We start from the raw sequence: 18,395 nt of genomic DNA on the forward strand, positions 1-18,395 counted from the left end.
AGTATTGTTAACCTCTTACCTTTGAGTGTTTTATTGGAAATTCAAACTTTTATTTCCTAAAATAATTCATAAAAATAACTTGTGTAACCTTTTAAAAAAGTAATCTATAAGAAAAGAATATTAAAACCTCAATAATGAATTTTTTTTACTCCTTCTTCTTCATTACTACTACTAGCTACTGTTAGCTTGTTACCAGTCTTCTTCATTATTAAGGAAGTTTACTCCATAAAAATTTCTCAATCACTCAAGCAGGCCCCATCATCATTGAACCAATCGTCCTCTTTCTCTGATCGTTTACCCAGTCAATTTTGAGTATTCAATTGCCTTATAATCACTCCCATGATGTCTTTTTTTTTTGGAAGAAACAGACAGTTTTCATATATCGAAAGACCCACAAAGACTATGAAGACCCATCTCTTTGCAGCTCTAGTTCTCATATCCATCTTCTCATCCCAAGCTTTGCAATTGCCCAATTTCTTCCCCAATTCCACCGCCGCCGGACCTTGGGCCTGTTTCCTGCCACTTCTTGGCTGCCATTCCGGTCAGAAAGTCGAAGGCCTTGGCAAACTCAAAAAATACTTTCAACATTTTGGTTACATCAATTCCTCATTCGCCGACAACATCACCGACGAGTTCGATGAAATCCTTCATTCCGCCATCAAAACTTATCAACTCAATTTCAATCTCGATTCCACCGGCAAACTCGACATACCCACTTTGAAACATCTAATCACACCCCGATGCGGTATCGCCGATATTATCAATGACACAAGTACAATGAATTCCGGCAAAAAATCTCTAAACATTCATTCCGTTTCACATTATTCACTCTTCCCCGGATCTCCCCGGTGGCCGATTAATCGCCGGAATCTTACGTATGCATTCCACCCCAATAAACAAATCCCGGAAACCACTAAAATGGTATTCGCTAGAGCATTCCAGAGATGGGCAACAATCATACCGATGACATTCAACGAACAACAACCCTCGACGACGTCGTTTCTCACTGCCGACATTCGTATCACTTTCGCTAGCGGCGAACACGGCGACGGTGAGCCTTTTGATGGGGTTTTGGGTACGTTGGCTCATGCTTTCTCGCCGCCTAGTGGGTTGTTTCATATCGACGCCGACGAGGATTGGGTCGTCGACGGCGATTTCAGTTCTTCGTCGTCGTTATCTGCGGTGGATCTTGAATCTGTGGCGATTCATGAGATTGGACATTTGTTGGGTCTTGGTCATTCTTCTGTTGAGGATTCTATTATGTATCCGAGTATATCGTCGGGGACCAGGAAGGTAATGCTCGCCGGCGACGATATTGAAGGGATTCAGTATCTTTATGGGTCAAACCCGAGTTATAACGGGTCAATACAAACAACGACGGGACAAAGAGAGACTAGTAACGGTGGGGTCCATGATAGCTTGACACAAGTCCAATTCTTATTGGTTGTTGTCATGGCATTATTGATAATTTTCACATGATATTTTATTTTAGTATTTATTTGTTGCTGGTAAATCTTATAATTTATAAATAATTTCCATTTACTGTAGACAAAGATTGATAACGTTATAATTGCGTGATTATGTATTCATAGATGAAGTTTTCATTTATTTATTTGAAAAACAGAAAAAGTTTTCAGTACTTCATTAAATATTATAGCATTTTGTATTGATTTATACATATTAAAAAAAAATTAGGATGAACTTAAAAAAATAATAAGAAAATTATGAATAAAATAAAAGTGGATAAATTAAGTTTTATCTTTTTTAAAAAATAAAAAATAGTGTATTAAATTAAAGATGTAAGAAATTAGGGGATAATATCACTTTTATACCGTAAAATGAAATATATATATATATTTTTTATTTCGGGGTGTGCTTCAGCCCATTCGACTCCCTACATAGATATGTCTCGATGTGTAGAAAAAATTAGATACAATTTTTTTTCTTCACAAATTAAAAATAAAAACACCTAAAAAACATTACACCATAAAGAGACTGAAAATAAAAACATAAACAAAATTCATCATTCTCAAAAAAATAATAATAATAATAATAATAATAATAAATAACATAATCCATGAGGTCTAATTTTTTTTTAACACAATTCAATATGAGTTTGAAAAAACTTACTTTTGTTCATTTTTTTTTAGTAGGTGTGCTTTTGAGATGCCATTTTTCTTTAAATTTACATGATAATCTTGACATTTTAAATTTTCTCTCCTAATTCTTAAAATCTACTCCCCATGGTGGTCATTTTTATGAATATAAACATCTAGATTCTAGACTAAATTTTAGGATAGCTTATAAATTTTATTCGGTACAAATTATTTAAATAATTTAAATTTAATATATTCTTTCATTAATCAAAATATTTAATTAATTAATTAAAGTATTAAAATATATTCTAATTTTTAAAATATATATATATTGATAGAAGATAGGGACAACGAAATTATAACGAAAACAAGACATGAATTCGACGTGGCCTATCACATGTGTAGGAGAGAAAATTTTATTTTTTTGCTAAATTTAATTCTCTCTCATTGTCCTCAAATCATTTCTCTCTCAACTCTCTCCGCCGAAAATCATCTCAAAACCCAAAACTTTAGATTTTATTCATTTCATTAATACAAAACACAATTTTTTTCGCCGAAACGGTATGTTTTGAGCTTCAGTTATACAAAACATTAATTTTTATTCTATACAAACCAAGTTCTTCAGTTCGTTTTTTAACGAACCATAAACCATTTTTATGTCTAGAAACCCAGCAAAGACAACGTCGCAAAAAGTAACCCAGAAGATGAAGCAATGAACAAATTGTCCATTGAACCCGAAATCTATATATATATAATGATACTTAATTTTTAAAGTGTCCGGATTGCCGGGGTCGAGAGCTGTGGTTAATTTGGGATACTTGGGTCGAATTGTGGGTTGACCCGCCTTTAAATTTAAAACTGGTTAAAAAATAAAATTAAAAAATGCTAGAGGTATGTTTCGAACTTGCAACCTAACAAAACAAGTACAACTCTTTAACCAACTAGGCTACAAAGACTTTATATTTTAAATTGAACACCAAATTTGATAAACGCGGGACGTTTTAATATTAATATAAGTTCAACTTTTTAAATAACTAATCTATATATATATAATAATGCTTAATTTTTAAAGTGTCCGGATTGCCGGGTCGAGAGCTGTGGTTAATTTGGATACTTGGGTCGGATTGTGGGTTGACCCGCCTTTAAATTTAAAACGGTTGTAAAAATAAATTAAAAATGCTAGAGGTATGTTCGAACTTGCAACCTACAAAACAAGTACAACTCTTTAACCAACTAGACTACAAAGATTTATATTTAAATTCAACACCAAATTTGATAAACGCGGGACGTTTTAATATTAATATAAGTTCAACTTTTTAACTAACTAATCTATATATATATAATGATGCTTAATTTTTAAAGTGTCCGGATTACCGGGTCGAGAGCTGTGGTTAATTTTGGATACTTGGGTCGGATTGTGGGTTGGACCCGCCTTTAAATTTAAAACGGTTAAAAATAAAATTAAAAATGCTAGAGGTATGTTTCGAACTTGCAACCTAACAAAAACAAGTACAACTATTTAACCAACTAGGCTACAAAGACTTTATATTTTAAATTCAACACCAAATTTGATAAACGCGGGACGTTTAATATTAATATAAGTTCAACTTTTTAACTAACTAATCTATATATATAATGATGTTGAGTAAATGGATATTGGGTCGGATTGTAGGTTGACCTACCCATAAACTTAAAACGGTTAAAAATAAAATTAAAAATATTATTCGTAATTTTTTTTCACGGTTTTTTATATTATTAATCGTGCAAATGTACGGGCTAAATGCTAGTGTATTATTACTTCTGTTGTTTTGCATTTTACGTGAAGAAGTCTACATAGCCAAAATGTCCAAACAGGCTCGAGACATTTTTATATAATTCATTTTCAGAAGGAAAAAAAATCAAGTTGTAGTTCAAATAAAACCTTTATAATGCCTGCATTTAAAAATATATTTTGTAATGATCTTTTCGGACTAATTTTCACAGCAAAATTTTTAATGTTTGAATAACATTTTCCTCAGAATAAAAGTTCACGAATTCTATAAATCACATGCCCAATCAATGAATTCAACATTTGCAAAGGCCCTAGAAAGATACAACATATTAAGTCCATACAAAGTAATATACGGAAATGCAAAGAGGAGATTGGAATTAAACGATGAAGCCGAAATAATTTGGCCAAAAGTTTTCAATCGTTTGTAGTAGAAGCTAGAGGGTATGATAACATGTCTTTTGATGAAAGAACTTGTAAAAATTACATTACAAAAGCTCAAAGGTTGATGTTAAAGAGTGGCAATGCTGAAGCACTTAGTAATTATTTATTAAGAATGCAAATCAAGAACTCTATTTTTTTATACTTGATTGATTTGAACAAGGAATCCCAAATTAGAAATGTGTTTTGGGCATATAAAAAATGCATGTCTTCCTTTGAGTAATTTTTTGATGTTATCACTTTTGATACAACTTATTTGACTAATCATTATGTCATGCCCTTTGCTCCATTTTTCGGAGTCAATCATCATGGTCAATTCATTTTACTTGGATGTGGCATATTGTCAAGTGAATATTCAAAGAGTCTTTCACTTGGTTGTTCACATCTTGGTTGACATGTATGCTAGATCGAGCTCTGAATACCATAATTACAGACCAATGTCGATTCATGATAATTGCATGTCATCAACGTAGAGGAGCAGAATAATGTATGATTTATCAAACCTCTTGATATAACAATAATGATCAACTTCATACCTCAAAAAATTATTACTTTTTATGAAGTTATCGAACTTCTTGTACCATTTCCTTTGAGCCTGTTTCAAACCATACAAACTCTTATGAATCTTACACATAAGCTCATATTTTCCTTTGATTTCAAATACTTCTGGATGTCGCATGTAAATTTCATATCTAAATCACCATGAAGAAAACCAGTTTGACATTCATTTGTTGAAGATGAAGGTCTTCTTTCACAATCAAACTCAAAATAGTTCTGATTGTCATCAATTTGACCACTAAAGAGAAAATCTCATTGAGTCAATACCTTATTTCTGTTGAAATCCTTTCACAACCAACCTTGCCTTGTACCTCATAGTTTTATCATGTTTTTCTTTAATCATGAAGATCCATTTGTTGTGAAGTGATTCTTTCCCTTTGGTAGCTTAATGAGCTCATAAGTCTGATTCGACTTAAAGAGTCTATATCATCTTTTATTGCAGACTTGCCTACTTAATCGATTCATTAGATTGTATTGCTTCCTTGTAACATTCAGGTTCGCCTCTACCTGTCAACAAGATATGGTTTAGAGATGGGGGACCACCTCTCAACTAGTTTTCGATTCTTCGACGATATTTTCAACTGTATAACCGGTGTTTGCCTGTGTTTGCCTTTAGGGCCACGTTCTCAATGATCTCATCTTCACAACACACTGTTCTTCTTGGACAGTCAGTATATATTCAGCTAAAAAATTCTCTCAACTCGACTGTACTAGTCTCTTCCAACTTTGAATCATCATCGATGTCTTTCCAACCCAATCTTTGAAGAGACTTGCTCATTAAAGATAACATTTCTGCTACGAATGATCTTCCGATTTTGATTATCCTAAAAATGATAACCAAACTCGATATCACTAGTAACCAATGAAAAACATTATTAGACTTTGAATCAAGTTTGCTCTTATCACATCATTAATATAAACCTATGATAAACTACCAAACACTTTCAAATAAGAATGTTAACATTTTATTGCTCTAAGACTTCTTTAGAATTCTGAATTAAAGAGGAACAGAGGGTCCCCTGTTTATCAAATAAGAAGCATGTTGATAGCTTCTGCCCTAAGGTTTTAGGCAGTCTTGCAGCAATTTATGCTTCTAGCATGCTCTGTTCAATGTTCAATTCATTCGTTCAACTCACTCCATTCTCTTGAAGCGTTCAGGGAATAATCTTCACCATATTGATCACATTCACATCACAATACTCTTTGAAATATGAATTGATATATTCACCTCTGTTGTCGGATCTCAAGCACTAACCTTTTGATTTATTACATTTTCATCCAAAGCCTTCACTTCTTAAAAATAACAAATCCTTTAGACTTGTGCTTCATAAAGTAAACTCATACTTTTCTTGTCAAATCATCTATAAAAGTCACATAGTAGTATGAGTCGTCAATAGAAGAAATAAATGATGTCCCCACACATCAGTGTGTACTAACTCTATCCTTTCTTTCTTGCGCCCATTCCCAATTTTTATTGAAACTCACTCGTTTCTATTTTCCAAGAATGTAGTTTTCACATAACTTCAGTTCAACAGACTTCAGTTTTGGAATCTTCCATTCTTTAAAAGAATTTCATCCTTTTTTGGCTCATATGGCCTAACCTGCAATGCCACAACTCACTATTTTTCAAGTCATCAACTACATCAGTAACTGTTTCTCTACAATTGAAGTCATGTATAACGTTTTAGTTTTGTGACCTCGAGCAACAACTATTCTCCTTTAGTCACCTTCTATACATCATTTCTACAACTAAAATTGTGACCTTCTTCATCAAGTTGTGTAACATAAATCAGATGCGCATTAACCTGGAATGTGTCTCAGCTTATTAATTTTCTAAACAAAACCATTTGCCATCTTCAATTTGATGTCCCCCATGCCAATAATATATTGGCTCACTATCTGTGAGATAACTTTCCCACAGTTTCTAGCCACATAATTCTCCATTAATTCTTTTGGGGCAGTGGTGTGAAAAGATGCTCCCGAGTCAAAACTCATGACGTCTACCGGGCTATCAACAGACAGAAGCAACGCATCAGTGATAGTTTCTGTAACTGCGTTGGTTGCATCATTTTTATTATCGTCGTTTCTCTTCGGTGCTTTGTAGTTCCTCTTCAGTGACTATGCTTAACACAATTCCATCAATCAAATGTTCGCCCAGACTTGGGACTGACTCCTCATGCTCTTCGACATAGATCTGCTCTTACCACGGTTGAAATTTCTATCACTACATTCTGCCCCTGTTTTCAACATTCAGAGCATAACTTTTGAATGTTTCACCAGAATCAATTTTATGAACCTCTTCAGCAAAAAATACGATCTCTAACTTCAATAAATTTCAATTTAGAATTTCCAACAGAGTTGTTAATTATTGCCCTCATAGGTTCTCAGCTATTGGTAGAGATGCTAACAAAATCAGGACACTAACTTCATCCCCCAAATCAATCTCAATAAATAGAAGTTGATTCACAATTGTATTGAATTCATTCAAATGAGTAGTGACAAAAGTAACATCAATCATTCTTAAGTAAAAGAGTCTCTTCATTAAATGTACCTTGTTGTTAGTAGATGATTTTCATACATATCAGAAAGAGCTTTCATCAGACCCATGGTGGTCTTCTCCTTTGCTACATTGTGAGCAACCGTCTTGGCTAACGTTAATTGGATAAATCCCAAACCTGTCTATCAAGGAGTTTCCATTCATTTTCATCATATTATCTGGTTTCTCACTCAAAAGAACATTAAACTTCTTTCCATAGAGATAATTTTCAATCTGCATCATTCAGAAGACATAATATGTCCCATCGAATCTTCCAATCCCATGTCCTATATTGTTCTCGCTTATCATCGTTTCCAATGCTCTGATCTAGCTAGTAGAATCTAATACTAGTTGTTAGAATTTTGATCCCTCAAATCTGACCTGTTTGAAATGATCTTTAAAAACGGCAAGAAAAGAAAACAAGAAGACACAGATTTATAATGGTTTCACTCAAATGAGCTACGTTCACTCCAGCTGCTACCAAATTCACTATTGAAAAAAAGGAATGAATATAGAATTTTTGCCTCAAACTTTATCTCTCTAGAATTTTACCTTAACAATGTAAACCCTTAATAATAACATATTTATAAGGTAAACATTTAGTAATAAAACCTAAATAACTCTTGGTCAGACCCCAAATCCAAATCCAACCCAATAAAACTCTAATTAACAATTGTAAAGTTTATTATAAGTGTAAGCTTCATAACTCAACACCTTTGAGGCCAAGCCTCAAATGCTAGAACCTGATATATACGAAGTGACCTAGAGATAATAATTAAACATAGTTGTGAATTATCTTGTAGAGAATACAATTGTTTTTGTATTTACTTTTTTCATAACAACTAAAGTACCATGCTCACTAGCAATGGTCATCTCTTGTCTTCCAAACTTAGGGAAATTGGACGAAAATGACCCTAAAAATTGGGTTATTTGCTCCGTGGTCACCCAATAATAAAGTTGATCTGGTGACCACTTTATTTTTTTTAGACGAATTACCTTTTCGCGTAACGCGAAGGGACTTCGCGAAACGCGAAGTGAACAGTGTGAATATATTATACTAAAATTTTTTCATTTTTCTTCATTTCGTTCTCTCTCTTCTCTCTCTCCTCTCTCTCTCTCTTCTACGCCTCTCCGTCCTCTCCTCTCTCTTCTCTCTCTGTTCTTGTTCGTCGGCGGCGGCGTGCGAAACTTCGACAGTGGCGGCGAAGCGACGGCGAGGGCGCCTACGGAAAACAACACTCAATGAAAGAGTAAGTAAACTTAAACCTAACCTGAATCGATTTTCATCATACACATCCATGTTTCAAACCCAAACTCTAACCCTAAATCGTTTAATCTATTCATATTGGTTAATATTTGTTTATATTTGGTTGATATTGGTTGATATTTGTGGTATTTGTTGATATTTGTTGATATTTGTTGATATTTGGTTCATTATTCTTCATATTGGTTGATATTTTGGTTCATTATTGTTCATGATGATATTTGCAGCTCATTAGAGTTCCGTTTCAGGGAAGATTCGCGTCTCCCGTCTCGCTAAGCCACTTAGCGATTCTTAGCACTTAGCGTTACGCAAAGCACTTAAACGTTTCGTTAAGCACTTAGCGTAACGCTAGGCGCGCATATGAAAAGGTTTGACTGGTTATCAAGAAGAATCTCAGAGCAGGATATTTCTTATGGGCAATGATTGCATATGGATTAGGTATTTGTCACTATCTCTATCATCATACTCACAAATTCACAATCTTGTTGGAAATTACCAAACATAAAATTAAAAGTGATTTTTCTTCCTTTGGTTATGATCCAGATAGGTAGTTTTGGTTAATTCATTGGTTATACTCATTCAGCTTATTTGTACTTTCATAATCAAGATCTTATGGAAAATTACCAATTATTTCTCTTATCAAGATCTAAATTATAGTTTTTCCTTTTTTACTTCATTTGATACCTCATAATTCATGGGTTGTTGTTGTCTATGCAGGCACTTTTGTTCACATTGGAAGAAAACGAGGAGATCTCATAATCATGTGGACTAGAGGAAGAACCGGAGAGGCCTTGCCCACACCATCAAGCTTGAAACCTCTCAATAAAGATCATTCCTAAACCACGGATGAGAATACTACTACTAGGCTGATGTAACTCTTAGAACATGTTCTCATTATATATACTTATATAGGTCGTTATATAAACCTCTGTAATTTTGTGTCCAACGGTGTCCAAATATGCTTTTTTTTAAAAGATTTTTTCAATACATATAAACAATGCTAAACACAAAGATTACATCGACTATATCTAGAGTTGTTATTTGTTAATCTGAAAAAAATACTGACTTCCCAATCCAGATGCTACACCAAGACAAGATGCTAGTAAAATAGCAACAAGAAGAAATTGAAAGTTTGTTTAGTAATAATAACATATATTTAAAAGTTTGGTTTAAAAACATCATTAGGAACACTATGAATAAAGTTTGGTTTAAAACATCATTATGATTGTAATGAAAGTATGCAAAAGAAAAAACTTTTAACTTGAAACATTGCATATGAGCAAAGTAATTGTATCACAATTCACAACCAATTACTACAATTTATATTAACAAGTGCAATAGTTAGTTCCACCCTTTAATTACTAGCAATATTGATGTCCCTTCACCATCTTAATGATAAAACCTGCCACATTCCTTCTGCCATTGCTGTCCAATAATGACCAAAATGCATTTGTGTCTTAGCAATGTGTACTAGGAGCAGCAGCAGCAGCAGCCGATGTTGTAGGTGAAACAACTTCCCATTCTACTCCACGAAGTGCGTTCGATTCCACCTCATTATTTGCCATTTATCGAGGCTTGAAGAGCACTCTAGATATAAGACCCCATAGAAAACAAAGAGAGTGACATATAAGATCTCAAAATGGTTTAGTACATATATACAATCTGAACAAAGATACAATTCAATCATGCAAGAAAGCACAAGATTTCCCTATAAAACAACCACTTGAAGCTTTCCATCTCTCTAAAGAGGAAAGTAAGACATCAATCTAACGCATAAGAAAAAAAACTGGTAAGGTATTAGTTGAAGAAACAATTAAAGGAACCACATTTTATTTCATAATCTGGACCTTCCTCAGGTTTCAACTGACACATTAATTGAATAAACAAATTTCAATCCAGACTCTGCTTTTGGCCATAAAAGTCAGCATAAGATTTAGCTAAAACTGCAGATCGGGGGTAAATAGATGTGATTGATGATTAAGAAAGAAACGAGAAGGTCTTAGCGAAACGCTAAAGGCTTAGGCGAAACCGCCTAAGGCTTAGCGAAACGCTAAGTCTCATCGTGGTGCAGATGCAGATTCAAAAACAAAAACAGTGATTCGAAAATGCAGATATGAAGATGATAAACGAACAACAAAAACATGAAGATATGAAACTTGAAGAGAATAAACGTACCAAGTGGGATGCTCGTGCTCGTCGTGGTGCTCGTCGTGGTGCTCATCGTCGCCGCAGAAGCCGCCTCCTATAGAGAGAAGGAGGAGAAGAGGGGAGAAGAGAGAGAAGAAGAAGAAAAGAAATGAAAAAAAGATGGCCGGATTTTATTATATATTAAGGGTATTCTGGACTTTTCACAGCGTCTCACTTCGCGAAACGCGAAATCCCTTCGCGTTACGCGAAAAGGGTAAATTCGTCAAAAAAAAAATAAGTGGTCATCAGATCAATTTCAATTATCTGGTGACCACGGAGGCAATTTCCCTTATTTGTAGGGTCATTTCGTCCAATTTCCCCCAAACTTACCTTTTCTAGATTGCTTCTTTAGTTTTAGACATTCTTTTCTGAAGTGTTTTACTCTTAACACCGGAAACAATTCACATTTTCTTTATCTTCAACATAGACTTAAAACTCTAAAAACAAAAAAAATTAAAAATAAAATTACCAAAATCAATGCAACTTCAAAACAAATAGTTAAGTATTATATCTATCCATAAGCCTTCATGGTAATAATAGGAGCATTCATATACTCATTCTACAAGTTCAACATGAGCTTATAAGAAGCTCTAGAATCGATCTGATATAGCTTGAATATATTTAAAAATAAATTTGACATTTTTAATTAAGATTTGATCAGGTTTAGTTACGAATTCAAAAGTTTATAGGTATGTAGTTTTTAATCTTTAAATTAGGAGAGTATCTCAGTGAAACTGATTATAACAACATACATTAAAACAATGCAATAAAATTTCAAAAGAATTGTCAGTATTGTTTTAGAGATGAAGAAACAATTGAACATTTGATGATGGCAGTGCACATGTCGCTTGCTATATAATTAGTCTTTTGAAAGATTATACAGTGAAAAAAAATATCATTGAAAAATAGATAGCTCGCTATCGGGTGTGATCTTGTGAAAGAAGCTGGGTGCAATTTTGGCTTTCCTGCACTTGAATGTAATATAGGAATTGGAAACACATATTCTTCTTTACTTTTTGTTATTAATTACGTAGACAAATTAACATGACAATTAATATTGAACTTTTGACATCAATATCAATCATAAGGTTAAGCTCTACATTAAATAGAAATGTTCTACAATAAAGTTAACACCTCTCAACTCTTAAATATATACTTTGTTTTTTTTAAAAAAAAAAAATCCATAGTTTTTATTTTATTTAAAATGATCAATTTATATTAAAGTAATGATAAAAAAGGTTTAATTATAATACAAAATATGACACGAAAATAAATAAAAATATTAAAAAAAAGTCAAAAAATATAATAGGAACACATACAAACACGTTGTCGAATAAGTTATCGAGGCTCGTAGGTCTCGAGAAAAACTAATAACTCTCATACCCACTTTTCAAAGAACGTACTAAGAATAACATTATAAAGGATACGAATGAGACGACTATTATCATTAAAAATTTAAACGATTATTTTTCAAATTAGATAGTTTACCAGAAAATAATGAGGATGATAACTCAATATGTAGATTTATTTTAATCAGTCGTCTCAATTCAAACTTTTCAAACAACTATCTAATGATTTAAACATCACCCACTGAATTTCAATTATACTCCAAAAAGTACTAATTACCCTCTCAAGTACAAACATCATTGCAAATATATCATTATTTAAAACGTAATTTTACAATATAAAAAATACATGAGTACTCAAATATTGTGATGCCTGAAATTCCAAGTAATTTGATGGTTGAATCGTTCAAATAAAAAAGATGATTATGTGATGAGTAACGTAATTAAGGAAGAACTATAGTTTATTGAAAACTAAAAAGTCTAGATATCCTTTAATTACGGGCTGCCTCTGATCTCACACACACATACACAAAGAGACAGGCAGACAGATAGACAAGATGTTATTTTCTTAAGGTCATGGGGTTCATGATAGAGAGAAGCAAAAAGACAAGAAAAAAATAAATTCAATTAGATAATAATAGGTAGGTGTAGGAGTTCTCATATATAATATGAATTAATTTCCTATTCCAAAGCAAATATATACTGTGCAATATATATATTGACCCTCCTCACTCACTCATCATCATCATTATCAATTTATCATCATTCATCCCACTTTCTTATTGCATAAACTCTTTCTAATTTCCTTCTTCACATGTCCATTGCCTCAACTACCACCACCACTAGAAAGAAAAAGAAAAAGAGAATCATATATATTTACCCACAATATCATGACTTCTCTAAAGAAGAAGAAGAAGAGGAGAAGGAAACCCTAGCCTACTTATGTTGATCTCATGAATGGATCTGGTCCATCCTTCCTTCTTTCTATCTCAGCTGGGAATTGAAGCTCAACGGTCCGATTGTTTACTAGATCCATCTAAATCTATACATGTAAGTCGACCCCATCTCTTGTAATCTACCCGCCTTTATCTTCATCTTGATCTTGGTCTTGATCTTGATTAGGGTAAAACACTACACACTAGCACATATTATATATAATGTTAGATCGGATTCAGAATCTAAATCAAAATCAAGTCTATAGTGGATCGATCTGAGAATGTGATCTTCAAGACAGGTACCATGGAGTGGTTAATTAATTTGTAATATATAATTGGTGATCATCAAGAAGCAGGAAGATATATCAAATATGTCTAAATATGTGTATCCGCATACATAGGGCAGAAACCTGACATTCTTTCCATATTTATGTATGCTATTAAATAATGTTGTTTGGAGACCATGAATCACTTATTGAAAGTTTTTATATACATATATATATATTTATATGTTAATTTGATTGTCAATAAAATTTGTCATGTATTCATCATGCATGTATGTTCTTCTAAATATAATATATTGTTTTGTATCTATTAATTTATAGTAAACAAAATTACTAAATTTGTTCCTTTTAAATTGATCTCAGCTAAAGTATTTTAAAGTATATTAGTGTAACAAAGTCCAATGATATCCAAATGCATTAACCTCACTTGGTAATTTAACTTTTTAAGCATGCGTACTTAATTATGTTATATTAATATCATCTTTATTTGTATATAAATTACTGTAATATTCTAAAATTTATGAAAAATTATACTTACAAATCCATAGATCTAGATCTGGTATCTTATTAGAATTAAATAGATGGTAAGTTGGGTCACTGAGTTTATGCATTTTTCAAGGATTGAGTTTAGTGAAAAAAACTGCATTATTTTAACAATTTAAAAATAATTAAAGTTCTGCAATTTTATTTGCTTGATAATTTTCATTGTTCAGTTTATATCATTGTTTATAGAAATTTAACATTTATATAATTAACCAGGGCTTTGGAGCCCATGCAACTAGTAAAAGAGATTTGATTGAAGAAGAATGGGGTTGAGGAAACATTGTAACATTAAATCAAAGATGTAATAACTGATATACCATTTTTACAACCAAGTCATTTTCATGTTTTTATATACTTAGAAACAACTCCTTTCAAATCGTAAATATACATTTAATATTATTTATTTTGTGTTTATATCATTATAAAACATCATCATATCTTAAAAATTAGATAATAAATAAATATATATATATATTATATATATATATAAACTTTTCAAAAAGAATAGTTTTTTTTCTTTATTTGTACGAGTTAGAGTTGGGAAAAGAGACGTGCTTGTATGGGCCGAGTTGTGCTTGCATAGGGCCGACACAGTTCTGATCAAATGGGCATTTGACCCGGCATGACTCATTTACAAAATCTGACACAAACATTTTGATCATTTATTAATTAATGTAGTTCTTTAATATGGGCAGATTTCCTTTGGTATTCGTGATTAAGTTCTTTTATTTTGTTTGGATTTAAATAAAAAAATAAATAAAAAAACTAATAAAAATATATTTGATTTTCCAAAATCTTATTAGGAATAGTTTTTCAAGCAGGTTCACTAGTGAAGACAAGCAAGTAAATGGAGTTTTTTTTTCTTAATTTACATAATAAGAAGGTCTCTCAATCTTTGAGTCCCTGTTATATATAAATTATATATTGTATTATTTTCAAATTAAAACAAATAAAATATAAGAACATACAATGTTTTAGAGAGCCCATGCATCAAAAAGGAATATACGTTACCTACTAAGTATGTATAGTGTAAGAGATGGATGTTAGTTTTCTAAACAATTATAATTAGAATACATTATATCATAATATTGATACTATTGAGGCACGTAAATAGACTTTAAAAAAATAACAATTTAATGAATAAAAATAAGGAACAACTAAATCACTACCCCTAACCTACTAGACTAATAACTATAACCCACTAAGCTAATACTAATTAAAGTAAAAAATTAAAGATACACTAACATAATGACTTATTCAATTATATTACACTAATCAACATATAATAAAATTAAATGAAATTGGGATAACACGATATAACCTATTACAATGAGCAATGCGTCCAAGATGACATGATACGACCATCTTGCACACAAGCATGCCTACATAGACACACTATTTTAAGCACAATAGTAATTGACCGCCATGACACAAATAATGTGTCGTATTTTTCACAAATCATTAAGCATAATATGACACGAAACAATAAATGTATAATTTATGTCCACGCATAGGTACAAGTATGGTACATAATAATTTCAATGACTATTTATCATTGATAATTGATCTTTTAAGTATCATATTTATTTAAAAAAAATAAAGGTAAATAATTAAATAAATAAATAAATTTATTTTTGTTATAAGACATTAATTAAGAGATAATAGGTTTTTATATAAGTTAATAAGATTATGTAAGAAACTAAAATTGGATACAAAAAATATTAGAGGTGGTGTGTTGGATGAGGTGGAATTGGAATTGGAATTGGCATTGGAATTCTAATTCCAATTCCATGAGAATTGGCATTGAATTACAATTCAATTCCTATGTTTGGAAAAATGATAGAATTGTAATTCAATTCCAATTCCTATGTTTGGAAAAATGATAGAATTGTAATTCAATTTTAATTCCAATGTTTGTAAAATAAAATATCGGTTCAAAATGTTAACTTTTAAAATATGTTTTCACGTTTTGGCACGTTTAATACGTTTTTGACATTTTTTCACATTTTACACGTTTTTTACGTTTTTCACACATTTTAACACGTTTTTCATGATTTTCACACGTTCTAACACGTTTTTCACGTTTTCCAAACGTTTTTCACATGTTTTAACACGTTTTCACACTTTTTCACGTTTTTCACACGTTTTAACACGTTTTTTCACATTTTCACATTTGCACACGTTTTAACACGTTTTTCACACGTTTTAACACGTTTTTCACATTTTCACCACGTTTTTCACACCGTTTAACACGTTTTCACGTTTTCACGTTTTTCCACGATTTTCAAACGTTTTTCAACGTTTTCTCACACTGTTTTTCACAGGTTTTTCACGTTTTCACGTTTTTCACACGTTTTAACACGTTTTTCAACACGTTTGTAACAAGTTTTTCAATCGTTTTAACACATTTTTTCACATTTTCACACGTTTCTTAACACGTTTTTCACACGGTTTCTTTAAACACGGTTTTTACCCATTTTCACACGTTTTTCACGTTTTTTACACGTTTTTAACACATTTTAACGTTTTTCAAACGTTTTGCACATGTTTTTCACAGTTTTTCCACCCCGTCTTCTCACCGGTTTTTCCCCCACCCCAAACCCCCGTTTTCCTGGTAACACGTTTTTCACATTTTTCCACACAAGTTTTAACACGTTTTTTTTAACGGTTTTCACGTTTTTTACACGTCTGCACCACTGTTTTCACATTTTTCACACATCTTCAACAACGTCTTTTTCACATTTTCACACATTTTCACGTTTTCACACATATTTCACATTTTCACACGTTTTTCACACGTTTTTCACGTTTTCACATTTTCACACGTTTTAACACGTTTTTCACGTTTTACACGTTTTTCACGTTTTAACACGTTTTAACACGTTTTTCACGTTTTCACGTTTTTTACACGTTTTAACACGTTTTTTACGTTTACACACGTTTTTTACAAGTTTTTCACATTTTCACACATCTTTCATGTTTTTTTACACGTTTTTAACACGTTTTCACGTTTTTCACACGTTTTTACACGTTTTTAACACGTTTTCACGTTTTTTCACACGTTTTCTACATTTTTGCCACATTTAACATGTTTTTGACATTTTTAATATGTTTAACATGTTTTTCACACGTTTTGATAGGTTTAAAACGTGTTAAACCTATCAAAAACGTAAAAACGTATCAAAAATGTGTTAAATATGTCAAATAAGTGAAAAACTTGTTAAACGTGCCAAAACGTGAAAAACGTGTTAAACGTGTCAAAACGTGTTAAATGTGTTAAAAATGTGTCAAACGTGTCAAAAACGTAAAAAACATGTGAAACGTGTCAACAATGTGTTAAACGTGTTAAAAACGTTTTAAACGTGTTAAAAACATGGAAACGTGTTAAACATTCCAAACATGTGAAAAACTTGTTAAACATGTCAAAACTTGAAAAACGTGTTAAACGTGTCAAAAATGTGTAAACGTGTTAAAAACGTAAAAAAAGTGGTTAATTGTGGTAAAGACGTAAAAGACATGTTAAACGTGTCAAAAACGTAAAAAATGTGTTAAATGTGTCAAAAACATGAAAAACGTTTAAACGTGTCAAAAACTGTTAAGTATAATGAAAAACTTGTTAAACGGGTCAAAACTGTTTAAACGTGCCAAAACTGTGTTAAACGTTCAAAAATGTGGTAAACGTGTCAAAAACGTCAAAAAAATGTGTTAAAGTGTGTTAAAAACGTGAAAACGTGTTAAACCTGTCAAAAAACCTGTTAAATATGTGAAAAACTTGTTAAACGTGCCAAAACGTGAAAAAACGTGTACAACATGTCAAAAATGTGATACACGTGTTAAAAACGTAAAATAACGTGTTAAATGTGTCAAAAACGGGAAAACGCGTTAACATGTCAAACACGTAAAAAAACGTGTTAAATGTGTACAAAAACGTGAAAACGTGTTAACGCGTCCAAAACGTGTTAATATGTGAAAAACTTGTTAAACGTGCCAAAACGTAGCAAAATGTGCCCAAATATAAAAAGCGTGTCAAAAACGTGTTAAAAACTTAAAAAATCATGTTAAACGTGTCAAAACGTGTTAAACGTGTTTAAAAAACGTGAAATCATGTTAAACCGTAGTTTAACGTGTCAAAAGACGTGAAAAATGCGTAATAGATGGTGTCAAAAACGTGTTAAACATGTCAAGGACGTGAAAAACGTGTTAATGTGTCAAAACGTGTTAAACGTGACAAAAACGGTTAAACGTGCAAAAACGTGTTAACCCAGGTTAAAAACATGAAAATCATGTTAAACGTGTCAAAAACGTGTTAGACGGTGTCAAGGACGTGAAAACGTGGTTAAATGTGTCAAAAACGTGTTAAACGTGCCGAACCGTGTTAAACGTGCCAAAAACGTGTTAAACGTGCCGAAATATGAAAATATGTTAAACATGTAAAAA

The 18,395-nt window shown here is 32.0% G+C and overlaps 1 protein-coding gene and 1 long non-coding RNA gene across 2 annotated transcripts; both read left to right on the forward strand.

Moving 5' to 3' along the window:
• Nucleotides 1-368: 368 nt before the first annotated feature.
• On the forward strand, nucleotides 369-1,591 carry LOC124920606 (metalloendoproteinase 2-MMP-like). Its single transcript, XM_047461127.1, has one exon. It carries the CDS (start codon nucleotides 403-405, stop codon nucleotides 1,477-1,479), a length of 1,077 nt encoding a protein of 358 aa, XP_047317083.1. The 5' UTR covers nucleotides 369-402; the 3' UTR covers nucleotides 1,480-1,591.
• Nucleotides 1,592-12,926: 11,335 nt separating this feature from the next.
• Nucleotides 12,927-13,721, forward strand: LOC124922356. The gene is made up of 2 exons (XR_007097800.1): nucleotides 12,927-13,246; nucleotides 13,431-13,721. It is a non-coding gene; the product is annotated as an uncharacterized LOC124922356 (long non-coding RNA).
• Nucleotides 13,722-18,395: the final 4,674 nt, after the last annotated feature.

This window comes from Impatiens glandulifera, chromosome 1, assembly GCF_907164915.1.
Source record: "Impatiens glandulifera chromosome 1, dImpGla2.1, whole genome shotgun sequence".
Classification (NCBI taxonomy): domain Eukaryota; kingdom Viridiplantae; phylum Streptophyta; class Magnoliopsida; order Ericales; family Balsaminaceae; genus Impatiens; species Impatiens glandulifera.

What these genes read in the sequence shown, in the direction of transcription:
- LOC124920606 (XM_047461127.1), top strand. Translation starts at nt 403, where the DNA reads ATGAAGACCCATCTCTTTGCAGCTCTAGTTCTCATATCCATCTTCTCA.